Source organism: Mesoplodon mirus (genome assembly GCF_964341445.2).
Source record: "Mesoplodon mirus genome assembly, chromosome: 1".
Classification (NCBI taxonomy): domain Eukaryota; kingdom Metazoa; phylum Chordata; class Mammalia; order Artiodactyla; family Ziphiidae; genus Mesoplodon; species Mesoplodon mirus.
In genome coordinates, this window is record NC_138976.1 from 202632494 (window position 1) to 202657591 (window position 25098).

At 38.5% G+C, this 25098-nt stretch overlaps 1 protein-coding gene across 1 annotated transcript in view; it reads left to right on the forward strand.

Moving 5' to 3' along the window:
• The window catches only part of LOC309807072 (E3 ubiquitin-protein ligase RLIM-like), a gene marked incomplete at both ends in the record, with an annotated part of 51864 nt that extends 47894 nt beyond the window's left edge, over positions 1–3970 (forward strand). Inside the window, 4 exon segments of the mRNA XM_082626284.1 lie at positions 804–1047; positions 2378–2486; positions 2488–2614; positions 2618–3970. Coding sequence (XP_082482410.1) covers positions 804–1047; positions 2378–2486; positions 2488–2614; positions 2618–3970 — 1833 coding nt within the window.
• Between the last annotated feature and the right edge of the window lie 21128 nt (positions 3971–25098).

Sequence of the window (25098 nt, forward strand, 5' to 3'; positions counted from 1 at the left end):
GCTAGTTTTGCTTAAGTACTATTTATAATATTTATGAGAAAGGAGGACAAAAATGAACCTGATGCTTTTGTGGAGAAGGAATTCCCTGGCTGAGCAGAAAAGCCTGCCAAAGTTTTGGTGTTTCTTGTTTGTTTGAAACAAGACTGAAGGACCATATAATGCAAGATGAAGCCATTAACAGTTAAAAGGGAGAGGACACACTAAAGAGACTCAGCCAGGGCCCTGGTAAATTATCAAAAATTGTGGGCTTTCTTAGTGAGAGTCTAGGATTTGAGAAATTCATGAGGAGAAAAGGCGGAGGTCCCTGGGCACCTGAAAATGAGAATTGCTGCATTGAACTAGGCTGACTTTGGCATGGCATTTTGAAGAAGGCAGTCATATGGAATGTAACGAATAAATAAAGCATATCAGAGCCTGAAAACCTGAGAATAGGCTCCTGTGGGTGAAACGAGGTGAAGCACGGTGCTTGGTACACTATAAACCCTCAGTAACATTGGCTGGTTTTGAATGAAATGAAACCTAACCTGAATCCAGTCCCTACTCGGTAACAGCGGGGAAGATAATGGGTGCCTAGGCAACGTCTAGCAAGTTCTGGGCTAGAGGCGGCTCCCAACTGTTGCGTCACCAGGGGCCACAGAACTGAGTCGGGAAGGGAGAAGGGAGGAATCTGTGCGGAGGGTCATCCGACTGAGTCGGAACCGGACACTCTGGCAGGAAGTAGAAAGCGAAGAAAACGAAACGACCATTGGTGAATTTCAACACCACGTCGTGAATTTCAGATAATTTTCCACTTGTTTATTAAGGTGGAAAACTCGGATTCCAACGATGAAGGAGATGGAGTTTCGGCCCAACACATAAGTCAAACGGACCGATTGGTTCGGGAAGAAGATTTCTCCAGGTTCGTAAATAACCTGAGTGAAGAAGATTACGAACTTATGAGAGACAACAATCTTCTAGGCATTCCAGGTGAAAGTACGGAAGAAGAGTTGCTGAGAAGACTTCAGCTAATTAAAGAAAACGCACCACAAGACTCAGATGAAAATACAGGTATATTTTGCTTTTGGAGGGAATCGGATGGGATGAATAAGGAACTTCATAATAGGAAATAGTAACTTCATAATAGTAAATAGTAAATTATACAGAAGTGACTTACATTAATTTGGTAAGTAACTTCTCATAAAAAGAACTGGCATTTACTTGATTTTTGGTGAGCATGTCAAGGTATGTTTGTTTGTTTTCCTGATTCACATCTGCGTTGTTTTAATTGGGAAACAGTGCAAAGTAGCCTATTTGTATTTTTCTTGGTTTTCTACCTCAACTGAAAGTCCCTCCTACTTCCTGAATTATTTTTTCTACATAGACATGTAAAAAAAGCAAACAGAAATATTCTCCACTGGGGACAATGGTGCTCTCTTCAACACCTGGGGACATTTGACAATGGCTAGAGATATTTTTGGTTGTCACAGGGGAGACATGGGTGTTACTAGCATCTAGTGGGCAGAGGCCAGGGATGCTGCCAAAGATCCCACAATGCACAAGGATAGCTCCCCAAAACAAAGAATTGTCCAGCACCAAAATGTCAGTAGTGCTAAGGCTGAGAAACCCTGCTCGGACCTCAGGTCTGGTGCCTTCCCTTCCAGTGTGAAGTAGAGGATTTTGCTGTCTAATGAAGAGGATACTATAATACTTTGGCTCTTGAATATGGTCTTATATGTACCATGCTAGGTTCAGTCTATTCATTTGATCTGACCTTCAATTTAATGTCAATTAAATATCTTGGTAACATTAAGAAGTATTCAAAATGCAAACACTTTTAAACCTATAAAACTTGTTTATGTTTGGGCAATAACCTTATATTTTAAAACAGCTTATCTATTATCAAAAACACATAAGTGAAGAGCCTACAAGTAGTCATGTTGGAGACTAATGAAAATTAGACAATAATGTAAACTGAACTAAACTACTAGCATTGTACCTTAACTGGTGTTTACCTTGTTTAATTGCATTAGTGTTTTGACAGTGGACTGAAAAAAAAGTCTCTTGACATTCCTCCGACAGTGGTACACAGGGCTGTGTATATGATGAAGTACTGAAACACAGACTTCTTCTGGATTCCCTTTTTAAAAAATTCTCTAAGTTTATCTAGGATTAGCTCACTCTTTTTGGATGGAATCGAAACTTTTCTACCTTTACTTATAAATCTACACAGTGCAGTTTATAAAATATTAACTCTATAAATGTGAAATCAGTTGAAAACATCTGAGTATTTAAGTTCTCATTTTTTGTTTGTTTTGAAACAAAGTTTCAGAGTGCTATTTTATGATGGTTCTAATTTTGGTGGTTTTTTATGCACCCTCCCCATTTTTTTTGTTAACAGACAGAGGAGACTCTTCAGATGACGTGTCTAGTGGTGACTCTCTAATAGACTGGCTTAACTGTTCTGGACAAACTGAAAATATGACAAGTGGACAAAGAGAAAAACAATCTTGAAGAGAAGAGCCAAATTAATCCTAAAAGTGATCAGTTCATATTCAGTTTAGAAATAAATGCTAACCTTGATAATGGGAGTCCAAATCCAGAGAATGAATATGTAGCGTCTGCAAGACTTCCCAGATGAGAAAATATGGAAGACAGCCAAAGGCAAGTGGAAAGTCCACAATCTGAATCAATATTTACAAGACCATCTATGTCTGAACAAGATACAACTGAAACATTAATGGAATTCCCACCTACCACAAGTCAGAGAAGAGCAAGAAGTAGGAGCCCAGAGTATCGGAGAACCAGAGCAAGAATTGAAAGTTGGTCGCCTCCACGTTCACTTAGGGAAATTGTACAAAGACTTAATCATAGTATACCCTCTCAGAATTTTGAGCAGCCTCTGCTAAGTGAGAATGCGAGATTTTCTAGAACTGAGCACCAAGAAATATTGACACAGCAAATGACTGGATTTGAGTTGCAAAATAGCGGTCTTATTGAAACTTCTAGAACAAGGAATGCCGTTCATGGAGAAAATTCTCCAGATACAACCAGCAGTGGTGAATCTTGGGGAATGAGGGAAATATATCCAACCATACCCTTCAATCTTGAAGTAGGACAAGTTCATTCTGGAGCATATTCTCAGAGAGACAGCAGAGCTAGTAGAACTCAGTTAACATCTGAGACACCAAACAACACTGTCACTTCTGAAAGTGAACGAGGACTGAGGCATATGTATTCACATTCTGAGCAGGCAGGTGTGAGAGCTTATGTCAATACCATTAGAAATCCCGTTTGCAGAACGTTAAATACTAGCTTAAATGATACAACATCTGTTCCAATTCAGAGCATGTTAAGGCAGACAATGACAGAATTTAGTAACTCAAATAACCTTATGGACAGTGACAGTAATTTAGAGCATAGTGTCTCACCTCCAAGTCAAAACATGGAATGGCTAGAGTCACCTAACGGTAGTAGTAGTGGTACATTTGGTTCTGATTCAAATGCTAGCTATGATACCCATTCAAGTTCCACACTGAGTTGGCATTCAAGCCCCAATTGTACGTCTAGTTCCAGTTCTAGTCCTATTTCTGGTTCCAGCTCAAGTGATGAAAATTCAGGAATTAGCTCACTGATGTTTGAAGGCATTGAAGAAACAAACTTATCATCAGAGACCAGCCAACGGGGTATACAAATTAGCCTAATAATATATGATGAAAGTGACTCTGGGTCCTCCCATAATCTGCAAACTACAGGACTCACCAAAGCACAGATTGACAGCTTGGCTGTAAGATCTTTTGGTGAAAATGATGCACTAAAAGCCTGTAGCATTTGCCTTACAGACTACACAGAAAACAGCAAGCTTCGCATACTACCTTGCTCCCATGAATATCATATTCACTGCATTGATCGCTGGCTGTCTGAGAACTCTACGTGTCCGATTTGTCGTAGGCAAGTAGTGGATTCCAATGAGAGTGAAAATCCTGATCGATGAATTCTCAGCTATATAAAGTGTTATAGGGCTTCCCTGGTGGCACAGCGCTTGAGAGTCGACCTGCCGATGCAGGGGACTGACAATAAAAATTAATTTCACACCACAGCAGTTCACTGAATTTCAGTAGAAACTTAGCATGTGCACTGGGTTGGGATGTTCCTGATTCCATGGGAGAAATGTCTTAATATGATATAATGAATCTAGATAGATCCTAGTAGTATTATCTCGTCATGTAAATCCCAGACATCTCTTAGCCCTGTTCAATCCTGGTTGTGCATGCAAAGAAACAGAAACCCAACCAAATATCAATAATTAAGAAGCCATTTAAGACTACATTAGAGTCATTCACATAAAGAAGTCATGTTACATTCCTAGAATGCCATAAAAAGCTTTGAAACCCTTCTCTTCCTATCTCTCTCCACAGCAGTTTATCCCACCTCCCTAACACTACCTTAACGTTTCTCCTATTCCCCACTACCAATGTATCAGTCAGTTCTAGCTAAAAACTGATGGCACACTTTAAAAGAGTGATGGAATAGCATTTAATGAAGAGACTAAAGTGTGTAAAGAATGAAGGGAAACCAAGAGATGATGAAGTAGCCTGAGGCTAGCAGCTGTGAGAAGCCAGTATTATAACCACTAGGTTTGAAGGGGCATAGAGAGATAGCAGTTCCTGCAACCCAGAATGTCTTCGAGTTATAGGAGAAGCCCACCCAACAAGAGATGTAACCTTAGGAAATGGCATCCACTGCCAACCTAAAGTTTGGAAGGGGGCAGATCATGGAAATAAATACCCTTGCCTTCTTTCCTCCTGACTTCTAATCACTTATCAGTAGTTCATATTAACCAAACCCAACCTGAAGACACAGAGAGACTGGTCCATGAAGCTGATAAAGATCAGCCTCCTGGAATCACGAAGCAGGGTTAAGAAGGATGGCGAGTAGATCCGGTAAGCAAATCAGAGACCATCTACCACAACCAGCATTCCCAACTCTATTCAAACCCAGCCTGTGTATGCTTTCTTGCCTCTTCCGCTTCCGCTTGTTCTCTATTCCACTCTATGACTCAGCTCTTTAACAACCCTCTCTATTTTCCTTTCATTTACTCAGATCTTGTATTTTTAAAAGTGATAAGATGACAAAGCCTTAGAACTTAATTACCTTTCTCTTAAACATGTCACACTTTGATTTGCTGTGACTGTAAACAACTAAGGATAAAGGGCAGTTATAGGTATGTCTTTAATTTTTGCTTCTTCAATATATTCAAGCTTCAATTTCTTTCTATATATGTTTAGTTCATATAATTAATTTTTAAAACAGATTCTGATTTCTTATAAAGGGTTTTATGGTTTATATATGACTCTGAATCCTTGTGTGAATGACCCAAAGTAGCCAATTGCTGCTTGGAGCCTCACAAGCTGCAATATGAAAGCCTTAAAGGTAAAACTTGGCTTCAAGAAACATGTCTACATAGTTCAATTCTAATTGTCCCCAGTAAAACCATCACCCAAAACCCCGAGTATTTGAAATCAAAATTTAGGTCATGCTTCCTCCCAACCTAAACATAGTGAAGGACTTTTCTCCTAATTCAGCCTGAAGACTATTTTTGGGGGGTTGTATTGGCCAGTCCAGAAAATTTTGCTTAAATTTTTCAATCCTGGTATAGGTGAGAGTACATTGTATTATAACCTAAAGCAATAATCAGAAATTTTGTGCAATGTGCAACCTATACAAATGTAGGCAGTGTTAAGTATACACCTTCTCTAAAAAGTTAAAGTCAGCAACATCACTGACCTTTCTTTTCTCTGTGAATTGCTGGCAGCCACAGTATTTGCTCATAACTAAAAGGTATAACTGGGGAGTGGTGGTGAAGTTTTTGAAAACATCTTTGAGGTAGCATATTTTTCACACAGAGGATATCTGCATGGCCAGAAATGAAGGCTTGGATCAAACCTCTGAAATTTACATTAACTTCTGAAAGTTGTTTGAATAGTCCGATTTTTAGGAAGTATTTTTGATGTCAGATATACTTCATTTAAAGTGAGTAGAATAATTATAACAGTACTTGGCTTTCATACTATCCTAACAGATTAAAACCTTCCAAAGGATGATAATTGCTTAATTAATGCTTCAGTACATTCACATGCACCTTCTGTGGTCGACAGAATTCTAAGATGATGCCCAATGATCTTTGTAGGAGCCCCTCCCCTTGAGTATGAGACCTGTGAATGTGATGGAATATCATTCCCATTATTAGATTATGATATATAGCACAGTTGATTGGGAGATTATCCAGAGTGAGCCTGAACTAATCAGGTGAGCACTTAAAAGGCACAGAGAGGACTTCTAATCCAGATAAGATGGTATATACTCCCCTCTCCCTGCTCCCCCTTTATATGCACAACTATATATCCTGGAAATAATATGAGACAACCAAAGGAGATCTCTGAAAGGTCTAGAGAAGGTGAATTGCCTAGGGACCCTCAGAATGGATGAACAGCCTCATGGCAGGGCACCTTATGACCCTCTACCAACAAAAAAAATGTGATCCAGGCCCAGCATTTCCTAACTCCCAACTTAGTAACAGGAAGTGGCTCAAAGAGGCTCTTCCTCCATCACATCAAATGGGAATCCCCCAAACACCAGGCGAGCCTTGCAGAACCTGCAACGACGAACAATTGGAAGCCCTGATGACACTAAGTGACCAGGGAAAGTGCTTTCCTTCCCCACTGGGCCTGAGATCCCCCTTCACCACCCAGACACATCAGTGGCTAAGGGTCCCAGCAAAAGTGCTCCTACCACAAAAAGCTCCCACCTGGACAATGCTCTCCTCAGATGGGCCTGAGACTCCTCTCCCCTCCCCAGAAACATCAGGCAACTTGCTGGTACCGGCAACGGAGATCCCTCCACAGAAAGCTCTCAACCTGGTAAGCACCCTCCACTCCTTACAGTCCAGGGAGACCCTGTCACAAGTGCCTGGCCCAGGAAGGACTCTTCATCACGTGTTCCAGAGATTCCCTTCCCTCACCAGAAGCACCAAGTGCCGTATCCTGGGGAAGCTACTTCAGACCCCATAAGCAGCATGAGAAGGGACCAGAGGTAACCCCACCTGCACAAGAGAAACAGACCAAAAGAGTACCACAAAGGGTCTGAAAATTAGGTTATCATGGAACCACCGTCCATAAAAGTACAGGAAATGTGTGCCAAACCTATAAAGAGTGAATGCCTGCTAAAAATTTAAAAAAACAAAACACTTTAAATAGGGACCAAAGAATCTTAACATAATAGCCAAAATGTCCAAAAGACAATAAAATATCACTACTTATACCAAGAACCAGATACATGACAGCTTGAATAAGATGTGAGAGATGATGCCAACAGAGATGAATTAGATGTTAGAATTATCTGACAAGGGTTTAAAAATGCTGATTTCAGACCTTTAAGACCTTGAACACAGAACCTAGTCACTCCATGCCAGTATCCCAACCTATAGCACTGTGAGCTAATAAAGGGATGCTGTTTTAAGCCATTACATTTGTACTAATTTCTTATGCAGCAACAGACAACTAATACAACTTCTCATCTAGGATCCATCCTGTACCTAGAAAATGATTATAATGAGTCCTAGACAAGTAAATGGCTTAATGTCTTGGTTCTAGGCCCACTATAACATTATATTCTACCATTTTTCCCAAAAATGGAATCCCTAATTCCTGCTACTGAAGCTGCTAGAAGACAGTATCCTTCCTGTTTGAACAACCACCAATATCGTATCGCTCTAACTTTACTTCACATCACCCTATCTCATTCTACCAGTGTATGCTGCTTATATCATAAACCCAATTTAACACTCTGACTTTGAAACTATAGAGCCACTTATTTTGCTCTCAAAGCGATTGCTGAGTATTATATTGCTCTTCCAAATCATATTCCTCTCTGTCTGCCCTGACAAATCAGAAATGGAGAAGATTTGTACCTGAATCTTCTGAGCTCAACCTGATACGTTTTTTACATTACAGTATATCAGTTTAAATACACAGCATCACTGTGGTTGTGAGCATAAATATTTCCATCTTAAGAATTCTCTCTGTATTTTCTTGGTAGTTTTTAAAACATTTGTTTATTTTGGCCTAATTCCAAAAAAATCCCTTGCCTGAATTACAAATTCTTTTTGAAAGTAGTTATAGCCTGTGGATAAGTTTTTGATAGCAATATAAAGTCTATCTTTTTTGGCTAACCATGAAAATAAGTTGTGCTCTCAATATTCCATGAAGAATTAAGTATAAAGATTCTTTTGTTAATGCAAACAAGCCTGAGCATCGAACAACATGAACATCAAAACACTGCATGTACTGGAAAGTTCACAAAGAAATGTGACGTTTCTGTTAAGTAATATTACTTGTTATCCATATGTAATACTTTGAGATCTTCAGTATCTTCTTTACTACGATTAACCAAACATTTCATGTCTTTTCATTATTTGAGAGGTGAATGTATACCCCCTTCAATGAGAAGTTTCCTGGTATGAGAATTTCGAATGGAAATCTGAACTGCATTTCTTTTCTGTGACTTCTTTTAAGATTTGAAAATTCTTTACCATCTTAACTCAGGCTTTTTCACTATGAAATAAGAGGCTCTCCTTTGTGTGATATTCAAAACTCTCCATTGTTAAGCATCAAGCCAGCATCTTTAACATCACTGCAAAAATGTGGAGATTTGGAAAAGCAGGTTGGGGAAAATCCTTTTTCTCTCATCCACCATTCGTAGAGGACAGACACTAATTATAAGCCAACTCTGGGCTCTGGGTTCTCCATTCTCACATCACTAGTCACAACACAGTTATCTACCACCCCTGGCCTTGTCATCTTCTATTCTGGAAGTGTATTTTTTTTCTTTAGTAGCACTTGTGACTATCTAAAACATTTTTTATTTATCTTGTGCTTGTTTTCTTCCCCATTCCTATCCCAAAATAGAAGCTCCAAAAGACCTTTCTTTTTTTTTAAATTACTACTACATTTCTAAAAACTAGAACAGTTACTGGCATACACACACACACACACACACACACACACACAGCTTCAGAATTTTTGGCCACTGTGAGCATCCCAGACTTATTTTTCACCCTTTATTCTCCAAAGAAAACCTATTTTAATACTGTTACTTACCATCCTGGATTTGATGTATTTCAACCTAGATCTCTCTCACTTACTTAACATATTTGTATAGGGTTTCTTGCCTATTAAGTTATAATATCTGCCAACCCTTTTCTAAATCACTATTTCAGGCATTCAACACTGACCAAGAATGTGCCATGCCCGATGCTGGGTGCTAGGGTTATAGTTACGAAGTACAGCACTTATCATGAAGAAATGTATTACATTTTAAAGAAGGCAGATGAATAAACATACAGTAACACTCTATGTCAGGGATGCCCTGACACAGATTTCAGATACAGGATAAAATGGAATGATCTAGGAGGAGAAATCTACACTAATAATTCAAACCTCCTTAAAGTTGGGTTATATCTGAGTTGTATCTTACAGGACTAGAAGCAATTAGCCAAAGAAATGAAGTCATTAATTTTATTCTAAGCAAAATAAACACCGCATGCAACAGTAAAGATGCATTGAAAATTTAGGGCTCAGTTAACAGTAAGTATGAATCATCATGCTCTGGGGTAGAAGAGGAAGAGATATAAGTACATTAGCAAGAAATGAAGAGATGAGGCCAAAGAGGCAACAAGTGGTATTGTGTATCAGGCTGAAGAGTTGAACTAGATCTTCTAAGCAATGCACAGTAAACACGATTTTTCTAATAGGAATAAAATTTTTCAATTTTTAGAATGGTCATACTAGCAGGGATATGAACAGATTGTCAAAATTTAGATTGTCCCACTTACGGAGTTATGGCATTAACTGGAAGAGAAAAGTATAAAGTCCTGATATAATGGTGAGACAGTTGAGATATGGATGCATATAGATTCAAGTAGTATTAAAGAAGCACAATAAAATTTGGTGGCTGCTTGGATAATTTAAAGATGACCTTAAGTTTCTGGTTTAGGTGACTGAGTAGATGGTGAGAAGTTCCACTGATATAAGAAATGCAATATAACTTGTTTGTCATAGTAGAGGAATAGATGACAATTCAGCTGGAATCTCTGAGATTTGAGATGTCAGAGTGATATTTTAGTGGCAATGTTCATCTCGCTATCACGGAATATCAAGTATGCTTCTAAATCAGGGTAAAGATGCCAGACTGAAGTCAAAGAAGTATGAGGTATTTTCTGTGAAAGTATGTTCCATGGTAGTAGTGGAGGGAGATGGATGGAATCCTTTGGAACAGGAGCAATTATAAAGAAGACAGACATAATGAAGCTAGCAAAGATAATAAAGACAGAAAAATGAGAGGTGTAAAGATAATCATAAACACAGAGCTCATGGTCTTCATTTGTAAATATGAAGAGAAAACAAAATATCTCTAGATGTTAAGAAGAATGTAAACTCCTAGGAAAGCAAGGGTTTTGTAATTTTCACTACAATAGTCATAGCACCCAAAAAATACTGCCTTGCCCAAAGTCGATGTTCCATAAATATTTGTTGAGATATTGGAGATAGGCATGACATAAGAGAGAATAAGATAAATATTAAAAATAGCAAAATAAGTCCTGGGAGAAATAGGAATAATTCATGGACTTGGAAAGAACCTGAAAGGCTCAGTTTTACCATGAACAGATGGAGACCTGCCACTATTCTAAACACATACAAATGTTGAAAGAATAAGTCTTTGGCAGGAACTGTAACAAACACACTGACCATTATAGATCACCTGGAAACAGTCTTTACATATCTTTTTTAAAAGGCTCCTTTTTAAAAGAAAGAATTGGTAAGAGGGTGGTTAAATGCCTTTCTGTCAGGCTTTTTGTTTGGAGAAAAAGGTGTAGGTGAGGTAACTCTGCCCCACATAGACTTTCAGTCTATGTCTCCCTCTTGCCATCCTGAGTTACTCAGGAGTTCTGCTGGGCACATATATATCTCAGAAGCTGAAGCCCCCTCCTTGCATATTTTAGTAGTGGGCTTCCCTTTCTTTCAGATTTCACCATTATTATGATAGGTTCTTGAGAGGCAAAGATAATGGCTATGTATGCTTACATTCACAAACATCTTGAAGCAGAGCCCATTTTCTTTTGTATTTTGAAATCCAATATAAAGGAATTTAAAAATTCAGCAAGAGGGAAAGGGTTTCAGAGTATTTGGACTTGAAAGAGTATATACCCATAACTTCATTTTTGCAAGAAAATTAGCTTCTTGAAATCTTATGCAATTGCTGCCAAGGTCATTGTATTAATTTTAATTTGTAATTTTAGAGAACACTTACAAATTAGTTTAAAGGCTAGAAAGGAATTTATTGACTCACAATACAACAAATTTTGAAAGTGCTGATACTTTCAGACACAGGTAAGTGTGGGGGCCCAAAGGATATAAATAGAAAATGTTTCTCTGACTTGGATATTCTTCCCTCTGCAGTTTGTTTTGTTTGTTTTGTTTTGTATTATTTTGGGGAAACCTTTCTCCAAGGGGTGGCAAGCAAAATGACCAAACGCAACTCTATTTTTGTATATTACCAATTTACTGAACCCAGGCAAAGAGACAGCCTTTATACAAAAGACTGACTCAGCTTGGGATTTCTGTTAAAACCTCAAGTTCAGGGAATTCTAACTGGCCAGGTCTTGGTCACATGCCCAGCACGAGAATATGGAGGTGGGATCTCCAAGCCAAACCAGATGGAAGTGTGGACAAATTCACCAAAAGTAGCAATGAAGGTCTTCTAAGGGTTCTCTTTTGTTTTTCACACTCTTCTGGAATCAATTCTGGTGGTATATATTTTACTAGTAAATAATCAATTTCATCCAGTTTTTAGATTTTTACAGCATATTTATGTTCCGTGCATCATCCTAAAGTTAATATATTTCCCTTTGTGTTATTTTTCTTTCTGTTCCTATACTTTATACCTTGGCTTTCTCCATTTTTCCTTGATCAGAATATCAAATGACATTTGATAAACTCTATATTAAGGTTTGGTTGGACAAGTAGAACCACTAGAAGGACTTTATTATAGAGATTAAACCTTACATGATAGTGGGGCTTTGTTAAGCAGTCTATGTAAATCCACTGCCCCTGCCTCTTGGTGCCAGTCCTGAAGTCAGTAGGGCTGGCGGTCAGGAATGAGAGATGATCTGAAGTTAGGAGATCAAGGATAAGCTGGAACCTTCAAAGATAAGCTATACTCCAACTAGAAAAATGAACTGAACACCATATTAAAAGGATTATACATCATGGCCAAGTGGGATTTATGTGTAAAATGGTTCAACACACAAAAATCAATCAATGTGATACACCACATTAACAGAATGAAGGACAGAAAAACCACATGATCATCTCAATTGATGCAGAAAAAGGCAGAAAAAGTATGTTCATTGGAGTTCAAAACTCCATAGAAAGTTTAAATAACATATTTGATAAAACTGAATTTGAATTTTATAAGTTGAAAATAAGCCAGAATAAATTATGAGGTTAAATGAAAATGTGAATGATAAAGGAATAAAGGATAAAATGGAAGACCCACATTCATCTAATAATATTTTTAGAAGGTGAGATTAGAGTGAATTTAACAAGTATTTGAAGAAATAGTACTTCTCAGAGATTAAGTTAGAAATAAATCCTCAGATAAAAGAAGTGCATGGAGTCACCAGTAAAAGAAATGAAAACAAATATATGATTATATCCTGTAACGTATACCTTACCTCAGCCTGATCCTTCCTTTGTTCCACAATAAAAGAATGTGCAACACTGGCAGACTACTTATATATACAATCTGACAGTGTCTCACTGTGTTCATGATTCCAACAAATCTCTCCTCCACCTCTCTCCTTACTCCAGCAGGTGAGAATATTCCTAAAGCAACCCTTTCAGTTCTCCCACAGGCTAAACCCATGGATGTATTCTTTCTCCTTTCTTCACATTCCCTCCACATAATTTTGAGATCCAGTTTACAGAACTTCCAGAGGTCAAATCCCAGCTTGATCATGCATTCTCATATTGAATCGCCATCCTTCCCTGCTTCACTACTTTTGCCCTGCAATCCGGTTCACTTGCATTGTACTCTCTAATTAAATAATAGCACATAAACTCTTGGCCTGAGGCTCTGCTTTCTGGGGAACCAAGGCTAAAAAACAGCTGGTAAACCACATCACATAATGGCAAAGAGGAAAGTCTACAAAGCAACTTGGAAGAAAGAAAGAATATCAAATAAAAAGAGCAATGAGACTAGTAGCAATCTTCTCATCAGTAACAATAGATGTCAGAAGATAACTGAAAGCACTATCCTTAAAGTACTAATGGAAAAATCACTCTTAGCCTAGAATATAACGTTTAACTAACTATATTAAAAAATGAAAGAGATGACATTTTCAGACAAAGACAGAAATTTCTACCTATAGATCTTCAATACTAAAACTTCCAAGGAATAGGTTTCTTACTGAAGGGAATTAAACTCACCATGAAGAAGTGGGATTAAAGAACAAACTGAGCAAAGAAAGTGATATACAGGTAGATAAATCCAAGAAGTTTAACTGTTAAACACTCTGTAATTGTGTGACTAATGTGGGGGCCAAGTCAAAAATAAAGTGCAATTCAATGGAATATTACTCAGCCATAAAAAGAAACGAAATTGAGTTATTTGTAGTGAGGTGGATGGACCTAGAGTCTGTCATACAGAGTGAAGTAAGTCAGAAAGAGAAAAACAAATACCGTATGCTAACACATATATATGGAATCTAAGAAAAAAAGAAAGGTCATGAAGAACCTAGTGGTAAGATGGGAATAAAGACACAGACCTACTAGAGCATGGACTTGAGGATATTGGGAGGGGGAAGGGTAAGCTGTGACAAAGTGAGAGAGTGGCATGGACATATATACACTACCAAACGTAACATAGATAGCTAGTGGGAAGTAGCCGCATACACAGGGAGATCAGCTAGGTGGTTTGTGACCACCTAGAGGGGTGGGATAGGGAGGGTGGGAGGGAGGGAGATGCAAGAGGGAAGAGATATGGGAACATATGTATATGTATAACTGATTCACTTTGTTATAAAGCAGAAATTAACACACCATTGTAAAGCAATTATACTCCAATATAGATATTAAAAAAAAGAAATTAGAAACTAAAAATAATAATAATAATAAATAAGTACAATTAAAATAGAGACGATAATTACATGGAGATGATATAAAATACAATCAGAACCAATGCTTTGAAACTCATCAATTTTGTTTTCTGTAAGGGTTAGAGCTATTAAATATAAGACTGTGATCACTCAAGTAGGAATGTTCGACCTTAAATTACTAAAAATCTAGAATTAGAATAGATAAACTCCAAATCTGTTGAGGGGAAAAACATAACATTGAATGAAAAATGCAAGTTACAAAAGGAAATATACTATTTATGCAAGTTCAAAATATAAAAGAGTAGAATAGGATTTCTAACTATAAACAAATTCTTGATTTACAAAAATATGGATGCTAGAGTATAGTCAAACTTTAGACAGTGTGTAACTAAGCAGCAAGGAAAATGCCATGGACTTTGAGAGCTCTCATGTGTATCACTAATATTTTATTCTAAAACAAGGTACCAATCAAATAGGAAAAAATCACATCTTGACTCTGAGTTTTGGATATACTAGTGATTCTGTGCTGTTTTATTAAGTTTAAATAGTTGTAAACAGTAAAAGTTAAAAAAAAATCTGTAATGGATCAATGTCCTTTAGTAAGTCCTGAGTCTTAGATCATGCTTTCTCCTCCTCCTTGGGCCAGTCCTTCTCTCTTCCTCCTTTTCCTTTTATCTCTAGTACATAACCTTGTATATGGAACATAGTAAGTACACATTAAACATGTGTTGACATGAATAATTCACATGAATGAGCTTTGCAAACTAAAGCCATTATCCTAAACATAAACTCCTCACAAAATAGCACAATTGTCTTCCAAGAAGTGAACCACTATAATAAACTCTGTTATGTGCTACAGAGTACCTCAACATTAGTAAATGTGAAAATATGTACCATAATTAGAAAGCTATCTTAAAGAGCATTAAAAACAAAAGAAACAATTAACCAGCATCAGTATATTAGGTAAAAATTGCTTTGTTAGATGTCTTTCCAGAAAAGTGCTAGACTACAGAAAATTGTAGACTGAGGAATTTTCTAAATATGATTCTGACGTGAATCCTGTAGACCTATTTTTGCAAATAAAAGTTTCTGTAGAGAAAGTGACATCATATAACACTGGTGGAACCAAAGCTTTTATGACTAAAGTACTTACTGGTGCACAATTATATATAACTTTGGTGGGAGACTATTAAATATCTAGCATGCGAAGGTAATCTATTAATCTAAGAGTATAATTTTTAAGAGAGGTGAGAGTAGAAGGCCAATTTTTATGATAGCATAGATGCTATCAGGATTGCACTTGCATTACTATTATAAAGTAGGACACTCACTGGTACAGAAAAATAGGTTTCTCAAGTGTGGAAGGTGAAAGAAAGAATAATGGGAATTTTAGCTTTTTGAACATAAAAATGTGAAATATATGCTTTAGCAATGAAAATGAAACTACAAAATAATCGTTTTTATTAAAAATATTTTCTTTCCAGTTACTAGGTCTTGCTAGAATACTTTTAACCAGATCATTTAATTCCCATTTCAATCCATTCTATATACCCGATTTGGTTATGATTTCTAAAAGTAATATGTATTCCCCCCCCACACCGCAATATTGCACACAATATGAAAAGAGAATATTAAGCTTACCGTGAGATTGAGTAAAACCTATCATTATGCAGTGTCCTCATAATGAGATTGCATAGTATAAAAAGAACAAAACAGAATTGAAATAATGTATGAACATCCATATGTTATAGTTAGTTCTACTTGGGTGACACATTATACAATAATTCCGTGAAATGAATTGGAGAGAAATATCTCAAGACTTGAAAAAAAATCCAAATTCACAGACATTAATCTACTCTAGCATTAATTTTACTACTGTTCTTTAAAAATACTGTGAAACTTTCTTGAAAATCTATTCTAAGTCAAACTCTCTGTCATAGTCAATTATGATTTTTGTACATTTATTCTATGGACTCAAGGAGAGAACTGAATGCTGATATCAGAATGTCCCTTGAGTCCACAGATAGATTCATTGACAATCATCTATGTACATAACAAAAAAAATGAGCTGATACTCACTACACAAAACACTTTTGGTATTCATACTTAGAGTGTTTCCTTCAAATTGATGTTCCATAGAGTTTTGGTATACAATTATTTATGGAAAAAAAAGATGAAATATTAAAATCTATAACATCGCATAAATACACATACAGTTGATAATGTCTATAAGCAGTTAAACCATATTTTTAATTCATATTTTATTTTTTGCATTTTTGTGAGAAAAGTATCAAACTAAAAGAAAAGTAGAAAGACCAGTATAATGAATAAATATACCAACTATTAATGTACCACAATGCCAGTTTTCTCTTTCTCTCTCACTCTCCAAACACAGACACACACACACACACACACACTCACACACACCTATGTCTCTTTTATCAAACAATCTGATATTAGCCTGAGGATATTATACTTCACCTCTAAATACTTCATTATGCCTGTAATGAGGATACAAACCCATATCACCACTACCACACTTATGAAAATTAACATTAATTCAATTCTATCATCCATTATACAAAAGTGGAGGAAAATTTGGGACCCCAATATATGCCTCTTTGGCATAAGAATTATTTTAGACTGGTTATTTTTTAAAAAAGAGCAGACTCAGGAAAAACTCAGAAAACCAAGTAGAAGTTACCCTTTTGTAAAGGACATTTACAAGGGGAAATCTCCATTTGTAAGGGTGTCTCCCCCTCTATATCAGAACAGGAAGGATGACTCTAAATCTCTAGAAACTCTTATCAGTAGAGAGGAAAATGACTTAAATCTGCATAACAAACATATCTTTATTTACTGTGCTTTGCCCGGTAACCTCCCATAACTGCCCCCCCCCACTAAACGTCTTCTTTGTCTTTAGCTGGAGATGGTATCTCAGGTGGTGGCTTGGGCCATTTTGGGGAGATACTCAGTTTTCCTGGGTACCTCCCATGTATATAGGAGGTATACCTGCTATTAAAATTCTGTTTGGAGACTTCTCTGGTGGCACAGTGGTTAAGAATCCACCTGCCAATGCAGGGCACATGGGTTCGAACCCTGGTCCAGGAAGATGCCACATGCTGCGGGGCAACAAAGCCCGTGCACCACAACTACTGAACCTGTGCTCTAGAGCCTGTGAGCCACAACTACTGAAGACCGCATGCCTAGAGCCCGTGCTCTGCCACAAGAGAAGCCACCGCAATGAGAACCCGGACACTGCAATGAAGAGTATCCCCAACTCACCACAACTAGAGAAAGCCCGCATGCAGCAACAAAGACCCAATGTGGTCAAAAATAAATAAAATAAAATAAATAAATTTATTTTTAAAATTCTCTTTTTATTCCTGTTACTCTGTATTTTATTATAGGAGGATTAAAGGGGAACACATTTTTCTACCCCAAAAGATGTCTCTTTGGCATAAGGATTATTTTGAGCGAAAGATAATCAAAATATATCAGATTCAGGAAAAGCCCTTTAGCTCCCCATCAACAGCTTAAATTTACATTGGAATCGGATGAATGGATAAAGATTATGTGGCGCATATATACAATGGAATATTACTCAGCCATAAAACGAAATGAAATTGAGCTATTTGTAATGAGGTGGATAGACCTAGAGTCTGTCATACAGAGTGAAGTAAGTCAGAAAGAGAAAAACAGATACCGTATGCTAACACATATATATGGAATTTAAGAAAAAAAATGTCATGAAGAACATAGGGGTAAGACAGGAATAAAGACACAGACCTACTAGAGAATGGACTTGAGGATATGGGGAGGGGGAAGGGTAAGCTGTGACAAAGTGAAAGAGCGGCATGGACATATATACACTACCAAAGGTAAGGTAGATAGCTAGTGGGAAGCAGCCACATAGCACAGGGAGATCAGCTCGGTGCTTTGTGACCGCCTGGAGGGGTGGGATAGGGAGGTTGGGAGGGAAACGCAAAAGGGAGGGGATATGGAAACATATGTATATGTATAACTGAGTAAATTTGTTATAAGGCAAAAAAAAAAATAAATAAATAATAAATAAATAAATAGATAACAACAACAACAAAAAATTTACATTGGAAAGGGAGCCTGTACCAGGAAAAAAGCTATTACCAGAGAGAACTTTTTACCTAAGAAACTTACTTGCGTAACAGGGCAAACTTTGTTTTCTAAGCATCTCTTCCTTCCTGTGAATGGCCTTCTTTCCCTTTGTACCCCCAGACCCCTACCCCTTTCCTTAGCTCAGAATGTTATATAAGCTTCAATTCCCTGGCTGCCTTTTGGGGCTCTCATTTTTATGGGACTCCCATACATATAAAATTAAATTTGTTTTTCTCCTGTTAATGTCTTAGGTCAATTTGATTATTAGACCAGCCAAAGAACCTAGAAGGGTAGTAGGAAAATGTTTCCACTCGAGTTGGCAACCATGAAGCGACCTTCACTGGCTGGACATTGCTCACTCTGGCTGCTGCAACTGAGAGAACCTGGGACCTCTGACAAAAGCCAAAAGAAAAAATCTCATGTCAGTCTCCCAGATCTCTGCCTGCAGGGTCTGATGGAAGTGAAGGTGGTGAGAGTCCTTTGCTTTTTCTAAATTTAGATTAGCAGGAGAAAATATTTGGGTGAATTCGTTCCTTAGGAACACCTACTCTGGTAAAAATTTGATATGAGTACTCTTGTTTTCTATTGATTCTTTTCCTACTGTTTCTTTTCTTTGTTTATGTCTTTTGTGTCATTTGCCATAAGGATGAAAACCACAGTGTATAACAGAGGCAAAAGTCCTATAAGCTTGTCATTTGAGCCTGCCTCACAGACTGGTGAGTTCACAGTTCTCACCAGACAGGCACTGTGAGTTAATGTGCACATGAGGTAAAGGCTATGACTAATGGAATTTCAGAAACAAGCCACAAAATTGGTGGGCACAGTCGAGCACTTAAAAGCTGTTAGAGCACTTGCAACCTAACTCCAAGACCCCCAGGTTAGGATAAGTTGGTCATGAATGGGTTAAATTGACTAGGTCACCACCAACCTCAAGAAAATTCCCATGTCATGAGGTACATGGTAAAATACCACAATCCCCAATCCAGTGGCACATGCCTCTTAGCTATCAGTTTGGCTCCAAGAGACCCAAGGCTTAGCTGAAGCCATTCATGTGTACATGAAAAAAAAAAAAAGAGGTGCAGGAAATTTTCCTTTTGTGTTGTTCTATGCTTAAGAGCTTAGCTTTATGACCAGTGAGAATATCACGTCTAGTCTCCACCACCTGGAAGGTACCTATACTTATGTGCATTTCCAGTTGAAAAGACTGGGATTCCAAGTGCGGTAGCCAGTTGATCAGAATCACTGGTAACAATCTGGGCTTGCAACTGGCATCTCTTTGTCTGACTATGCCAGCTCTCAGGGGAGTCTGTCACAAGGGGCCCTGCGCCATAAGGGGCCTTTGTCATCTCAACCTTCATTGTCTCATTCTAGATATTGTTAGGGCTGCATGTTTGCAGTCTCCTTTGGGACATTTCTTGCATCCATGGTTAAGCCATAAAAAGTCTTATTGGTTTGATTTGATATTGAGATTAAGATAAGATCCTACCTGTCAATTGCCAGACAATGGGAGCTTCGAATTGGCTATATTTAAGTGTAATGGCTATTGTTAGGGACTCCCTTAATAAGAGGAGAGAACAGAAATTAGACTCAGAACAAAAATAACATCTACACCTGACATAAATTCCCCTTTTTCATCCTCTTATACATTCCTTTACCCCCAACTCCCTGTCCCTGACCCTCCAGATCTTTTGGCTCTCTGGGCCTCTGGTCTAAACCCTACCTCTCAAAATCCAACTCCATCACCTCAGTGAACACCCTTAGGTCCCCAGAATCCTCCAACTTCCCCCAAAATCCATTAAACATCAAGTTGCCTGTTTTGACTTCCCTTTCTTTACAAGATTTACAGAGAGCACTCTGGCCTAACCTCTAGGCCTGGGGTATACAGATTAGGCATTAAAATACTAAAAGCAAGGAACTGAATTCAGAACAAGTACCAGAGACAGATGGTAGGGATCATTTTTCCATCCCTTATGACACATGCCACTTTCCAGGGCTCTGTAAACAGGCTCTGTCAGCTTTAGGCCTTCCTATGCAATGCCTCTGTGGTTGTTTCCAGGACCCACACCACAAAAAATTCATGTACCCTAGACAGCAGCAGATCTTCTAAGTTATAAAGCCTTTTACCTCAACTTTCAGAACATCTTACCAAATTTAGAGAGGAATGGAAAGCTTAGTGGCCATTCACAACCACACTCACAGCAACCTAGATTGGCTGTTAAGGGATGTTCTTCCCACCCTTGATTATACTACAGCTATCAGACAAGCCAGGCAGTCCCCTGAGGAACACCTCCCCGCTGCAGAGGAAACAGATGGCCAGAAGTTCTCCCAGGCCCTCCTACAAATGATCGGGAAATGGGTCACCTGGAGGCCAATGTTTAGGGGCTAGTAGAAGCAATAGTACCGGTTTCTCCCTAAGGTGAATTGGTCTGAGGTTGAATTTGGTACTCAGAAAGGTCTTTCTTAAATGCTTTAGACAGACTTTTTGAAGGCATACTGCATTAAAACCTCAAGCTCTAGAAATCTTTTAATTTTCATCTTAGTTGGAAATCTCCCTGATATAAAGAAGCAGGTTTAGTAGGATGGGCACATCAGTCCCTTGATAGGTTGTTAACCAGGTCTTTGGGGAATTGGAAACAACAATCTTTGTCTTACAAACCTCTAAAAAACCAGAAATGTGGCTCTAGAAGCAAATCAAATTCCACCTATTTTACCAATCTCCAAACCTCCCCTATTCATCTCAAAATGCTTGTAGATATTGTTAAAAACGAGGACATTGGAGACAGAACTGTCTTGCACTTAAGAAAAAGAAAAATTTAAATAGTAATTACCCTGGACCTCTGAAAACAGGAAAATATGCCTGAAAAACTCCATCTTGGAGAAAACTTGGATACTTTTTCTGTGATGTAGATTTTCTACCTCCATCTCTATTGACTCAACAGCCATTCCCTAAAATGCAAATTTTAGGGAGATGTTCCTCATCCAAAAAACGGGGAGGGATGGTAATTGGAAATTGGGCAAATAAAAAAATCTTAAATGTCCTCTCCACAAATATTAATAAAAAGCTTTAGCCATCTGAGCAGGTGAACGTCACTTATTCCAACTGCCAAAACAAAATTTGGATCCACCTGTTCATTTATAAACTCGTGAGTTTTATATTACTGTACCTTAATCATAGCTAAAATATTAAAACTATAGTTATAAGGCCTGTTTGCATCTGTCTGTATGTTTATGTGTGTCTATATATGTACGTGTGTCTATATATGTACATTGTATATGTGTGGTATTTTTCTACCTTAGGATGGTATTGCCAAAATTAATTTGTAAAAGAGCTCTATTTAGTTGGGTTGAAGGTCAAGTACTTGAAAAAATTGCGTCTTCTAAAACTCTCAGAAATATAGAAACTAACCCAAGTGTTAATCTGGGATAATCTTCAGTAAATAAAACCTAGTTTAAGTTTGTTATTTTAATTAAAATGTGTGTGTTGGTTTAATAAAAATAATGAATGTAAACAAATTTTATTCTACCTGAGTTTACTAGAACTGCTCCTATAGAACACCCCCTGATCGCTGGCAGAAGACTTCAGACCTCCCAAAAGGCAAGAAACTCCCCACGTACCTGGGTAGGGCAAAAGAAAAAACAGAGACAAAAGAATAGGGACGGGACCTGCACCAGTGGGAGGGAGCCACGAAGGAGGAAAGGTTTCCGCACACTAGGAAGCCCCTTCGCGGGCAGAGACTCCGGCTAGCGGAGGCGGAAAGCTTCGGAGCCAGGGAGGAGAGCGCAGCAACAGGGGTGCGGAGGGCAAAGCGGAGAGATTCCCGCACAGAGGACCGGTGCCGACCAGCACTCACCAGCCCGAGAGGCTTGTCTGCTCACCCGCCGGGGCAGGTGGGGGCTGGGAGCTGAGGCTCGGGCTTCAGTCGGATCCCAGGGAGATGACAGGGGTTGGCGGTCTGAACACAGCCTGAAGGGGTTAGTGCACCACGGCTAGCCGGGAGGGAGTCTGGGAAAAAGTCTGGACCTGCGGAAGAGGCAAGAGACTTTTTCTTCCCTCTTTGTTTCCTGGTGCACGAGGAGAGGGGATTAAGAGAGCGAGCCGAGGCTAAGAGCATGGACCACAGAGACGGGCATGAGACACTAAGGCTGCTGCTGCAGCCACCAAGAAGCCTGTTTGAAAGCACAGCTCACTATCCACACCTCCCCTCCCGGGAGCCTGTGCAGCCTGCCACTGCCAGGGTCCCGTGATCCAGGAACAACTTCCCCGGGAGAACACACGGCACGCCGCAGGCTGGTGCAACGTCACGCCGGCCTCTGCCGCTGCAGGCTCGCCCTGCACTCCGTAACCCTCCCTCCCACCGGCCTGAGTGAGCCAGAGTCCCCGAAGCATCTGTCCTTTAACCCCATCCTGTCTGAGCGAGGAACAGATGCCCTCAGGTGACCTACACGCAGAGGCGGGGCCAAATCCAAAGCTGAACCCCGGGAACTCTGCGAACAAAGAAGACAAAGGGAAATCTCTCCCAGCAGCCTCAGGAGCAGTGGATTAAATCTCCACAATCAACTTGATGTACCCTGCAACTGTGGAATACCTGAATAGACAACAAATCATCCCAAAATTGAGGCGGTTGACTTTGGGAGCAAGATATATTATTTTTTCCCCTTTTCCTCTTTTTCTGAGTGTGTATGTATGCTTTTGTGTGAGATTTTGTCTGTTAAGCTTTGCTTTCACCATTTGTCCTAGGGTTCTGTCCGTCCATTTTTGTTCTTTACTTTAAAAAGAAAATTGATTCCTTGATAATTATTTTTTATTGTAATAACTTTATTTCATTTTATATTACTTTATTTTATTTTATTTTATCCTCTTCCTTCCTTCCTTCCTTCCTCTCTCTTTCTTTCTTTCTTTTTTCATTCACTTTTTCTCCCTTTTATTCTGAGCCGTGTGGATGAAAGGCTCTTGGTGCTCCAGCCAGGCGTAAGTGCTGTGCCTCTAAGGTAGGAGAGCCAAATTCAGGACACTGTTCCACAAGAGAACTCCCAGCTCCATGTAATATCAAATGGCGAAAATCTCCCAGAGATCTCCATCTCAACACCAAGACCCAGCTCCATTCAACGACCAGCAAGCTACAGTGCTGGACACCCAATGCCGGGGTCAACAATATGATGACAGTTGACAACTAAACTTTTGGTGGTGAGCACACTGTAGTTTATATAAATGTCAAAATATAATATTATACACATGAACCTTATGTGTTATAAACCCATGAAAATATAAATAAATAAAAATTTAATAAATAAATTTACTTTCATTGACTTATGAAACAGCAACATACTTTGCCCAATTTACTTAGCTTCAGAATTTTCATTTGTACAGTTGGAACCGGAAGAAGTACCTTTATTGGTTTATTTTTTTTCTAAAATTCTAAGACTAAATTGTTAATACAATGTCTTCAAAAAATTATTAATAGAATGCTTTTATAATTATCTCACATAAATATTTAGGTAAATAGCTATGTAATAGCTGAATTTTCTCAAACTGTTAAAATATTATTTCTAAACGTACATTTCAGGTTAAGAAGGATTAAGCTGCAGAGATATAACGTTTAATGATATTTCTCAAGTGATAAGAACTTACTATCAGAAGCATGTAATATATTAGTACCCTCATTATGAAGTTCAGATTCTCCAGCAGAAAATGCTCAGGGCATATGTGAGTGATGATAATTTTTTTTCTATGCCTATATTCCTATAGCATTTCTTATCATGATGTCATTGTGTAACTGCATTTAAAGTGGGCTCTTAGGGACTTCCCTGGTGGCGCAGTGGTTAAGAATCCGCCTGTCAATGCGGGGGACACAGGTTCGAGCCCTGGTCCGGGAGGATCCCACATGCCATGGAGCAACTAAGCCCATGCACCACAACTACTGAGCCCGTGTGCCACAACTAGTGATGCCCACGTGCCTAGAGCCCGTGCTCTGCAACAAGAGAAGGCACCGCAGTAAGAAGCCCGCGCACCGCAACGAAGAGTAGTCCCCACTCCCCGCAACTAGAGAAAGTCCGCGTGCAGCAACGAAGACCCAACATAGCCAAAAATAAATAAATTTAAAAAAAGATGATTCTTTAATAAATAAGTCAATCAATCAATAAAGTGTGCTCTTAAGCATTTGCCAATTAAAGAAACTCAACCTAAAGACCCAAAGACCCCATCTGAGTTTGCTAAGTGATGCAGTGTTAATAAAACTGTGGCTCATTGGAATCTAGTGTGTTACAAGATTTTTTGCACACTTAGCTCTTCAACTGATTTGGTTTGGATTCTAGTCAAATTACTTGGTACCTTGGTTAAGTGGGCTTGTGAAAAATACCTGATGTATACAACCACTTCCTATGGAGCTAATAGCTATGAGTTTGCTAAGTATTTTGTGAGAAGAAAAGATCAGAGAGCAAAGAAAGCTGGATTTCCTTAAAAGCACTGAACTGTAACATGTATGTAAAGACTGGATAATTACTGGTCAGAAACAGGCCTGCCAGTAAAAGCCAACTATATGCAGCTCCCTTCTTTTGCTGAAAATCTGTCCTAGTTTCATGTTAAATTATATATTAAAAGAATACTACATTTTTCTATAATGATGTTTTTATAATATAGAGGGTATGTTTCTGACCAAAGACTCTACATCCACAATATATGACAAAAGCAAAGGTATAATGATAAAATATCATACTCAACTCATTTAAGTAGTAAAGTATATTCTAAACCTCATAATGGACAAATATAGTCACTG